Genomic DNA, 11,412 nt, shown 5'->3' on the forward strand with positions numbered 1-11,412 from the left:
CCCAAGGCCGCTTTCCTTTTATGGAGTTGTTTTTCTGCTAATGCAGCACTTTCCTCACAACCCCCTCCTGTAAGTTTTAGAGAATATATACCCATCCTCACAGCAAATATGAGGAATCTCCTGATGTGAGCTGTGTTGAGAGGTTGTCTCTGTCTCAATAAAAGTTCACTGATTCCCCCATCTGCAGCAGGTGTCCGGTTGTCTTCATTCTCCGCCAGCCTGGTTAAGTCAATTCCTCCTTAACATCTAAAAGAACCTATTTAATGAAGGAAGACGGGTTCACTTTGTGTTTAATATTATTCTATTGCTGTTGTTGTTTTTTTTATATCCTTCAGTAAAGGCTTGCAGACTTAGCGGTCTGGATGTTGGATGAGAGGTTGCGGGTTTGGTGGTCAGAGATAGATGTGGATGAGATGATAAACTTTGCCTGTTCTATTTTTAAAATAATTACTTAAAATGTGTTTCTTAAAGCTTTCAGCTTTGAGGTCGGTTTCACAGTGAGCGCTCTGTTTCTATAGTCTTAAATTTAGCGCAACTAATCCCACAAGTTATCCACTTACTTTTTATAACCTTCTTCCATAAAAATGTAATTATTTAGAGCTGTTAGTTTTGGTGTTCATGAAAAAAAACCTGAAACAATCAAACAATCAAAGAGTGAATGTAATAAAAGCCAATACTAAGATGTTAGTTTTGAAGCAACGTCTCACACAGGAGAGCAATTTTAAATGAATTTACTTTGAAGTCCGTGTTAGACTTAATTAATGTATTTTTTTCTGTACAGTTTTAACAACAATGATGAGACTGTTTACATAAAAGCTTTTACAATTTGTTGAATGATAGGTTTGTAGCATAAACCTATTCGCTGGAACGTTAAGGACAATTCAACTGCACAGCAAAAAGCATTAAACACCAAGTAGGCAAAGTTCTTCGTGTTTTGAGGGAGAGAACCACGACAAGCGCCGTTCCTTCGCTTGACCCCAGTCGCTCTCGTCCGCTCCCCCGTAACACTGCTCTTTTATTGAGGTTACATGAATATACATAGGTTCATTAACATATGACGTCTACATACAAACAAAGAGTACCTTGCCTGTGCGTTGTGTAAGTGTGCGTGCGTGTGTGTGTGGGGGGGGGGGTCAGAGTGTGACCCCATAAATGACTTCCCTAAACCTGCTAATCTTGAAGTCCAGCAGTTCATCTAAACAAAAGGCACTTAGCCTAAAACAGATATAGATACGTTCATCCTACCATAAAACAATAAGACAATGTACGACCTCTCCCATGCTCCCAGAATGTGGGTGTGAAAGCCAGAGCACTCTGGAATGCACACAAAGGATCACACATCCTATCACTACACAATCGATTGTACACCTCTAAGCATATATGGTTAAATATTTCTAAGCATAAATGACAATAAACAATACAAATCTAACATTGATAGGTGTGTAGTTTTTTTAAAAGTAACTATTGGTTAAAATCAGTAGTAATCTTTATTGGATAGAGAAAAAAAAATCAAATTAATACAAGAAAAAATAACTCACTAAAGAAAAGGAATACATGACTGAAAAAACACAAATTGCAATTGTGTTGAGGTAAAAGATTTACATGTGATGGTCTTGTGTTCTACATCAGTGAGGTACTAGCAAACTAACTGTAAAATAAACATCTAATCACTGTTTCACAAGAAGCTGATGAAGACATCCTTGTTGGAGTGCTTCAACCAGACTATAACTCTGTCTGAACAAATTCATCTCTTTTAACGAGGTGTGGCCATGATATGGTATCTGCAGGGCACATTAATAAAACTGCTGTTTTCAGGAATGAGGTTTATACTGTCAGGGCCTCCAGCACAGGAAAAAGTGAAATCCTGCAGCAATGATACTATAAAGATAAAAAGCTCCGTACGGGCCAGAGACTCGCCAACACAGTTTCTCTTCCCTGTAGAGATACACAAAGGACTCTGATTAAAAATAATTGCTTTTCACTGTAAATATCAAGATATTTGGAAAAAAATTATTCTTTTGCATGATTTAACATGCAAAAGAACTGGATGATCAATAACTGTGTGTTGACTCTTTACCTGCAGAGAATGGCATGAATGCAGGACTTTTCTTAAAGTTGCCATTATTGTCCAAGAAGTGCTGGGGATTGAAGGACCTGGGAGTGGCCCATTGCTTTTCCTCTTTTAGCACAGAGTGCAACAGCGGAATAATTACAGTGTCCTATTCAAAACATATATCTTGTTAGTGTTGCTGCTTTCAACATTATTCTCTGACTTGATATACAATAGATTCTGTAATACACATGAGATCTTGGAATTGAGAATACCTTTGGGATTGTATAACCCCTGAAGGATATATCATTCAGTGTGTAGTGAGGGAGGCTGAGAGGGACATGGTCAAAAAAACGTTGCACTTCATGGATGACAGCAAGTGAAAAAGGGAGGGACTTCCTGTCCTCCATCCTGGGACAACGGCCTTTTCCAATAACAGTGTCAATCTCTTGCTGCATTTTCTCTGGACACAGCAAAGCAGAAATGATTACCACTCTGATTTGTTTTATACGTCCACCAAGGGACGTATTCCTAACCATAATGTATTAGTATTGAATGTATTATAAAGTAAATTCACAGTTTTACCTTGTTTTGGGGGGTATTTAATCAGCACGCTAAGAGCATATCTCAGGGTGGAGCTGGTGGTCTGTGTTCCAGCCAGAAACAGAGTCATTATTGTAGAGATCAAATTGTCATAGTGGAACTCAGTTGTGGAAATCTCCTTTTCCTGAGAGAAGAAAGTTGTCATTGTTTTTCTGTGCTTCTCTGTACTTCAATCTGTCTCTCTTTATATTTTTTCTCTTTCTGTCTGTGTGAGTGTATATTTGTGTGTGCATCTTGATCTGTTCTGGCTTCTAGCCCTTTGTTTCTGCACACCTGAGGTGAATAATCTCATCTGTTTGTCATCAGTTATTATCTTACCATCATATCTTACTTTAATAGACTTGACCCGTGTTCAGTGTCAATGTTCCCTCTGGCAGAAACATACGATTTAAGGAGTTTGCTAAAGTAGCTCGGTGCTGTGTTGTTGGTAATTTTAAATGTAAGCAACAGTATTTTAAACTGGATGTGGTATTTAATGGGTAGCCAATGCAGGTCAGCTAGAACATGGTTATGTGTGATTATTCCCAGCTCTGCTCTCCTCCTGTGTATCATTCCCTCATTATCCCTCTGTCTTTTAAGCCCTGTGTCTTCCTGTGTTTGTTGCTGGTTTGTCTGTGTTTCTTCCTCTGCATTTTCTGTGTTCCAGAGTCCATGTCCAGGGGCGTTTTCCTACACTGGCCTCTATAAAACAATATAAACAGAAAATAAGCACTAACAATATATATTTATTTCGAAACAGTTTCCCCCTTTTCATTTCTCGCCTGAGAAATGAACTAATTCCTGATTTATCCCTTTAACTTTCCTTGCATGTGAGAATAATAGCTAAAGTATAACAAAAGAAATCCAAAAAATAAAACCTTTCCATTGCCCAAGCATATATGTCATCCGTCCCCTCAACGGGTTGTATATTTTCAATGTTCCCTTATTATTGTGGCATAATTACTTCTATTCACAACAAATAAATCAAACAAATAAATCAAGCTCTACGACAGCACCTCACACACACAAAGTAACTCCACCAGAGTGCCTATTTCGAGTCACTTTTGCCGGTCCAAGCCCGGTATAACAACAGAACCCAGAGCCCCTGTCGATAGGGTGTTACAAATAAGTACTCTGAGTTCCTCCAAAATTACCGGATTCCTTCCTCTGTCTCGAAAAGGAGAAACCAGCCACCCTTTGAAGAAATGTCATTTTTGGTGCTTGTTTACACAATGGTCTTTTTTTTTTTCAGTCACTACCCAGAGCTAAACCATAGACCACTACCCAGAGCTCATTAGCTCTGGGTAGTGGTCTATGGTTAATCTGGTTAACCTATGTCCCTTGCAAGATGTGAGGGACATAGATTAACCAGTAAATGCTACTACTGCACATTCACCCAGTGTATATACTATATGTATGTATATATATATATATAATGTTCTTCCTCTACACCCCCCCCCCCCAAATTTTTGCACATGTCGAGGAGCGTGTCAGGCTACATTTCACTGTGTGTTATACTTGTATAACTATGCATGTGACAAATAAAGAACCTTGAACCTGAAATCAAGTAAATCAAAGGCCTTACTTTTATGCTCAGCTCTCTCTTCACCAGCTGGATATCATTTACATTACTGCAACTATCACCAATCCATCTGTCAATCTCCCATGTCCCTCTCCTCTCACTTGGGAATAAAACCCTGAGATACTTAAAGCTAACCACTAGCAGCACTTGGGTGCACTTTTCCAGCTGAGAACCTTGACCTTAAACTTGGAAGCGCCAATTCTCATTTCCACCACTTCACACTTGGCTACAAACCATTCCAGTTCAAGTTGAAGGTCATCACTTGATGTAACCAACAGAACCACATAATCTGTAAAGGTCAGGGAGATTGTGAGACCCCCAAAGTGGAATCCTTCCACCACTTTGCTACACCTAGAAATTCTGTCCATAAAAAAGTGGACAGAATGACACCGCAGCAATTAAAACAACAAACGGCTGCGCGCGCTCGGAGTGCACCAGTGAAGACAATGCATTCATCATCACAGAGCATGCCGTGAGGAACACCTTCAGGAGGGTGAACACCAGGAAGGCAGCAGGACCAGATGCAATCCCTGGCCGGGTCCTGAGAGCCTGCGCTGACCAGCTAGCAGCGGTGTTCACGGAAATCTTCAACCTTTCACTGGCCCAAGCAGTGGTTCCCACGTGCTTCAAACAGTCCATCATTGTCCCTGTTCCAAAGAAACAACAGCCCGCTTGCCACAATGACTACCGTCCAGTAGCACTGACTTCAGTTGTAATGAAGTGTTTTGAAAGACTGATAAGAGATCGCATCACTTCTTCACTTCCTGTCACCATCGACTCACTTCAGTTTGCTTACTGGACTAATCGTTCCAGAGACGACGCCATAGCTCACCTGCTCCACACATCCCTGAGTCACCTGGACACTGGCAGAGGGAGTTATGTTAGGATGCTGTTCGTGGACTACAGTTCAGCATTCAACACAATAATTCCCTCTAAGTTTTTCACCAAGTTGACGGATCTAGGACTCAGCTCATCACTGTGTCAGTGGATCCTCAACTTCCTCACAGACAGACCCCAATCAGTGAGGGTGGCAAAACAAGTCTCCATCTCACTCAGCACTGGAGCGCCTCAGGGCTGTGTTTGAAGCCCCCTGCTGTACTCACTGTACACTTATGACTGTGTAGCCACATCAGACACCACCTCCATTGTCAAGTTTGCTGACGACACTGTTGTTGTGGGCCTGATCTCCGACAACATCGAGACGGCCTACCTGGAGGAGATTAGGAACCTGGAGACCTGGTGCCAGGAGAATAATCTCCTCCTAAACATCAGCAAGACTAAGGAGCTGATCGTGGACTTCACTACAAAGCAGGCGAGGAATTACAAGCCCCTCAGTTCTACAGTGAGGCTAGTCACGTGCTCTAATGTTGTGATGTGGACATTAATGTGCTCTCTGTGCAGAGGAGTTTTTTTTGTTTCCTGTTCTCATGCTGTCCTCCCATAGGTGCCCAGCGTGAGAAGAGGTCTCTTTTTTTCCTCTTGTACTTTTCCCATTGTTGTGTAATTTTTCAGTGTTTTCTCTGCAACGCTGCCAATCTCCGACTGTATTCCCATGTGATGTCTTTGTTGTGTGTGTAAGTCGGGGGGGGGGGGGGGGGTCCTATTCCTCTGCGGGGCAACCTGCATATGGCCAATAAACCAATAAAGCATTCATTCAATTCAATCATCAGTGGCACGCCAGTGGAGAGAGTGGACAGTTTCCGATACCTGGGTGTCCACATCACTCAGGACCTGTCATTGTCCTGTCACATCAACACCCTGGTTAAGAAAGCCCGTCAGCGTCTCTTCTTCCTCAGAAGACTTAGAGACTTCCATCTGCCACTGAAGGTGCTCAAGAACTTTTACTCCTGCACCATCGAGAGCATCCTGACGGGAAACCTCTGCACCTGGTTTGGGAACAGCACCAAGCAGGACAGACGAGATCTGCAAAGACTGGTGCGCTCAGCCGAACGCATCATTCAATCAGAGCTCCCTGACCTGCTGTCCATCTACACCAAGCGGTGCAAGACCAAAGCCAGGAAGATTATGATGGACCTCTCCCATCCCAACAATGGACTCTTCTCACTGTTGAGGTCTGGGAAGCGCTTCCGCTCCCTTAAGGCCAAAACAGAGAGAATGAGGAGGAGCTTCTTCCCCCAGGCTATTCGGGCCCTGAACCAGGTGTAGGACTGAACTCTCCCACACATATCACATCACCACATGCACTCTGGTTTTTCTTCATGCACACTTCCTATAATTTATAATCTCTTTCTGCTATTTGCACATTTTTTTTACTGTAAATTTCTAAGTTAAATCTGTAAATTTTGTATAACCTGTAAATTGTAAATACTGTAAAACCACTGTCATTTCGGGCATTGCACAGCTACAAGCATTTCACCTCATGTCATACTGTGTATGGTTGCGTGTGTGACAAATAAAATTTGAATTTGAACTCTGAACTGTTGTTAAGCACATTAGTGCAAAAGACTGTAAGTGCACAGTCCCCAACCGGAAGGGGCAGGGAAACAACTCACTTGTCCACCAGTGAAACTTCCAATGTGCAGGCGAAAAATTGAGGAGATACAAGTATACTGATTGAAACTCCAGATTGGCACTGAGTCCAGACCCTCAAAAGGAGTTTGGTTCCAGAGCCTGTGCAATGTGTTGAAATAAGCCTGACCACATCTAGCTGGGGGTCTTTTAATTTAACATCATGCTCCTTACCCACTAGAAAGATAATGTTCCTTGTCCCAAAACCCTTCTTCATAGGGATTATCTGAATCAGTTTTCATTTGGTCCCTTAGCCAGGACAAGTTTGCCTTAGGAGACTCTGTCACAAACAAATTCCTCCAACAACATGCAAACCTTTCCATCACAAGAAGGCAATTCACAGAGGAGTGTTTAAAATCATTCATAGCAAGATTAGGAAATTTTTAGCACTTTAGATTATATTAATTGCCTAGATTAATAAACACAGTATTTGGAGTTTTGAGCTTTCTTTGATAAATTATGCTTAAGTTTTCCAACCTGGTTCATTTGAATAAGGAAGGAGTCTATGTAGTCTCGTGGGGAGCTGGGGTCCAATGTGTCTTTGTGTTCTTGGATCTTCATCTTGATAAACTTTCTCACTTCTTCATACTCTGCAAAAACTTTTTGATGGGGGCCAGGAAGATGGTCCATGAATTTCGGAAAGAGGTTGTACATCTGTTGTAAAGAAACATAGCAACATACATTCTTGTGAAGAGACAATGATACATCTACTGTGTTTGGATCATTTTTACAGTATGATTTTCAAAAGACGTATATACTATTATACAAAATATGAAAACCAAATTAAAAAGCATTTCTATTTAATTTTTAATTTACCTGACCCACAGGGCTGCTGTTAACGTTTTCTATTTGAAAAAGTATGGTAAGAAGGCGTAAGAACTGCTTGTCTTCATAGCTGAACCGTTGACCAAAAACCAGGCAGCAGATCACGTTAGACACAGTACAGCTCAATAAGAATGTGGGGTCAAATGGTGCACCTGCAAGAGAAGAGGAATCATCTGTCAGATTAACTAAGGACTTCACTTTAGTTATGACATGCCCACACTTCCAACTTTCCCACTGTTTAGTCAGTTTTTTAAAGAGATTTAAAGAGTATGTTTGTTGGCACATGGCTTTCCCAAATAACAGTTTTCATGCATTTGAATGTGTTTTCTGAGATCAGTTGTTGTGCATCCTGATGTGTTAACAACCTGAAGCTCACAAAAACAATGTTTTAGTAGATCATATTGTGTTTTTTGGGTGGCTGTGGTGGGTGTCAATTCAGTACTGGAAAATAATAGGTTAGTGGCATTAGCCCACTGTGGTATGTTTCTATCTTGCTAAACTTAAGACTGATTATATTCAATTAGTGTTATAGTGTCCTGTAATATTTAGGGTATGTGAAATGACCTTTCAGCACCTGAAATTATACCTTTTAATTTATGTATGTGAGCCCTCATATGTTCACTCTCTTCTTGGATCCATTCTTCCATCCCCTTGCGTCCCATCCCAAAGTCTCTTAGAGTGGTCATTGTGAAGCGTCGCAGCTGACGCCAGCGTTCCCCGTTACCGCTCCCTATACCTGAAAGGTTAAACCACTTACCAAAGTAATGGAAGAGAAGCCATGCTGATTCATGAAAGAATTAAAGCACTAGGAAACAAATCACTTGTGCCTTGACAAAGACAACATATTTAAGTGATCACGCTTTACCATATTTCTTGTTAGGGTTGTGTAGAAATGGAGTTGGTGCTCTGCCTGTGAAGTCATCTGCTTGATCCACCAAGGCTTCTTTCACAGCATCATATCCTACCAGAACTACTGTCCGCTGCCAGCCTAGGTATACTGTCATCACTGGCCCATAGGTTTCACTGAACTAAAGATAGGTAAAATGATTTATTTAAATCATTTAAATTAAATAAATCATTTATTTAAATGCGCATTCATCTGAAATTTTGTCTAAATGCCAACATGCTGTTAAAGTTAAATTTGGTGTGTTTATAGAAAGTATGCGAGTCTCCTCAAATTACGAGAAAATATATTGTACAACGTAAAAAAACCGCACAAATATTTTAAAAAGTGAACTCTTACCTTAACAAAGCTTTTAAAAGGTGCTTTTTTGTCTATCTGTAGAAGGTTTCCTATGAGAGGAAGTGCAGTGGGTCCTGGAGGCAAATGCCAGTTCCTTTTGTGTTTTATATTAAACATCCACAGCAGAACTAAGATTAAACCTGCTAAGATCACAGTTGCACAAGATTCCATCCTGCTCTATATAATATAAAAACTATAAAATAATGAAAAAAAATACAAGACAGCAGCAAGTCAAGGAACTAGAAGCAAAAAGAAATTTCAACAAGACTCAGGGTTATGAGAAATATGAAGTTCACACTACAGCTACACAAATAAAGCAACAGAGAGCCCTGTTGAAAGAAGAACTCAAAGACAATATCAATTGGGATTAAGACTGCAAAGTCTAACTAAGAGTAAAACTATACTAATAGAACAGGATAAATCAAACTGTAATAAAAACAGAACTTAATATGCCAGCAACCCAAAAGCCTGGCTCCAAGACCCAGGACAGTCACACATAGGAGATCTGTTTATATTTAACAGGGAGTTTGCGTAAGCATGGAATAGGACACTGGTGAGCTTATTGATTAACCACTCTTCTTAGTTAACCTTTAATTTATTATGTTTTTTAGAATTTTTTTAAAACTGTCAAATGTTTTATTGCGGCTCCAAAACCAACAGCAGCGGCAGGCTAGACGACACACAACAATAAACACGTTAAATGCACTTCTGAGCTATTTGTTCTTGCAATCATTTTTGATAGGTCTTTATCAATTGAGTTCTGTCTTGCTGGGGGTCACAGACTTCTGCAAAAACTGTCTAATAGGGGACGACCGTGGCTCAGGGGTTTGGGAAGCGCATCTATAACCGGGAGGTCACTGGTTCGATCCCCGGGCTCTCTGTCCAGGTCGTTGTGTCCTTGGGCAAGACACTTTACCCTACCGCCTACTGGCGGTGCGATATGGCAGCCTCGCTTCTGTCAGTCTGCCCCAGGGCACCTGTGGCTACAACTGTAGCTTACCGCTTGCTTGTGAATGCGAGAGTGAATGAATAGTGGCATTGTAAAGCGCTTTAGGTGCCTTGAATCTTTAATATGACGGCGTCTCAACTTTGGCCGGGGAAGATGCGCTCTGGGCCTTCTTCATTACTAGGTCGTGGAAGCACCGGTCGATGAAATCTTGGAGAGCGTCTAAACTCTCTTCGTTGTCCTCCAGGGTGTTGGAGATAGTTGGACAAATGTGGTTAGTTAAATGACAATTGATTAGTGTATTTGGAATACTTCAAGTTTTTTTTTTTAAATTTAGGAATACTTTAAGTTTTAAAGCGTTTTTTATATTCTATGCTACCATTTGCTTTTTTTCCCTCCAAATCTCCGGCGTCTGACGTCACCTACAGCATAATTCGCTTACCTTCTCCCGTCACTTCCATCACTTACGGTCTCACTTCCCTCCTCTATATTATTTTGAGCACAATGTTTCTTTGTTTATCTAAAAACAAATGAATTAAACTGTGTTTATATTGATATCCAATGAGTTCAACCCTTTGTGCATTGTGCAACTGAAAGAGACGTAAATACTAATTTAGTTTTTCTAAAGTGGGTTTGACCTGCAGCTCAGTAAAGCACCCCTCCGGGAGCCAAACCCATCTGTTCTCTGATTGGATAGTGAAATTTGTGATTGACATGACATCGACTAATCAGCTGAAAGGAAGAAAAATCAGGTCAAAATTCGTACTCGTAAGTTGAAACTTGAGTGCAGAGTTTCACTCTTATTTTTTTTGCTTTGTATCTGTAAACAGACCTTAACAAAAAGAATTTGTAATTTGTGTAAATATTTTTACACACACAAATCTTTTTTATGCACACACAAATTCTTATCTACAGATGCACAAAGATACGCATTCTGACTTACAACAACAACAAGATTAGGGATGGTGTACATGAGAATCGGACGTCCACTTGGAGCAACTGCATTTCTGCTTCTGCGCATTATGTGGGTGTTCCACAAATGTGCAACTTGTTGCAGCTCTTTCTGTTAAATATTAACAATTTTTAAAAAATCTCACGAGAGCACATTTCTTTTGGCTCAACATGTTGACCAAAAGCACCACACACGTGCCTTTTTTTAAAACATTGTGATTTTATGTTTCCGGCCAGTGAAATATGCATTTTTTTCATATCCTGAACATAATGGTAATAAGCCTGGTTTATGTGCATGGTGGGTGTTAAAGCGAACTTTTTCTCTCTCTGTGTCTCTCTTTCTCTCTAACACACAGACACACACTGACTCAATAAAAGAATATAAATGTGGTTACATACCTCGATGACGTTCAGGCATGTAAACAATATGAGTTGCTTGTCCAAAAAACATCCAGAAAAACAGTCATTGTCTTTTAATTTCTGGAAACGATTTTTCCAGTGCTGACTCTCATAAAGGCTCACCAGCCTTGAATATGCTGATTGTGATTGCTGGGCCCAGTAATAAAACTGTTTCGATCCATAATCCAATGCAAGAGTCTTTGCATCTCTGCCATTATGACCCAAAGCAGAGCTAATCCTGGCAGGTGTGCCCATCTTCTTTTCTACTTTTACTATGAAATATCCAGCAATGACTTTGGGATCAT

The 11,412-nt window shown here is 40.6% G+C and overlaps 1 protein-coding gene across 1 annotated transcript; it reads right to left on the reverse strand.

The window, feature by feature from the left end:
• Positions 1–1,468: 1,468 nt before the first annotated feature.
• LOC113036179 (cytochrome P450 2F3-like) lies at positions 1,469–9,324 on the reverse strand. The gene is made up of 9 exons (XM_026192334.1): positions 8,812–9,324; positions 8,434–8,596; positions 8,155–8,304; positions 7,560–7,720; positions 7,221–7,397; positions 2,636–2,777; positions 2,326–2,513; positions 2,078–2,219; positions 1,469–1,935 (listed from the first exon to the last, which is right to left on the reverse strand). Exons 1-9 carry the CDS (start codon positions 8,980–8,982, stop codon positions 1,754–1,756), a joined length of 1,476 nt encoding a protein of 491 aa, XP_026048119.1. The 5' UTR covers positions 8,983–9,324; the 3' UTR covers positions 1,469–1,753.
• Between the last annotated feature and the right edge of the window lie 2,088 nt (positions 9,325–11,412).

This window comes from Astatotilapia calliptera, chromosome 14 (genome assembly GCF_900246225.1).
Source record: "Astatotilapia calliptera chromosome 14, fAstCal1.2, whole genome shotgun sequence".
NCBI lineage: Eukaryota > Metazoa > Chordata > Actinopteri > Cichliformes > Cichlidae > Astatotilapia > Astatotilapia calliptera.

What these genes read in the sequence shown, in the direction of transcription:
- LOC113036179 (XM_026192334.1), bottom strand. Translation starts at nt 8,982, where the DNA reads ATGGAATCTTGTGCAACTGTGATCTTAGCAGGTTTAATCTTAGTTCTG. An exon ending in CAACCCTAACAAGAAATATG is followed by an intron (nt 8,305 to 8,433) that starts GTAAAGCGTGAT and finishes TTAACCTTTCAG; the next exon opens with GTATAGGGAGCGGTAACGGG. An exon ending in ACAGCAGCCCTGTGGGTCAG is followed by an intron (nt 7,398 to 7,559) that starts GTAAATTAAAAA and finishes TCTTTACAACAG; the next exon opens with ATGTACAACCTCTTTCCGAA.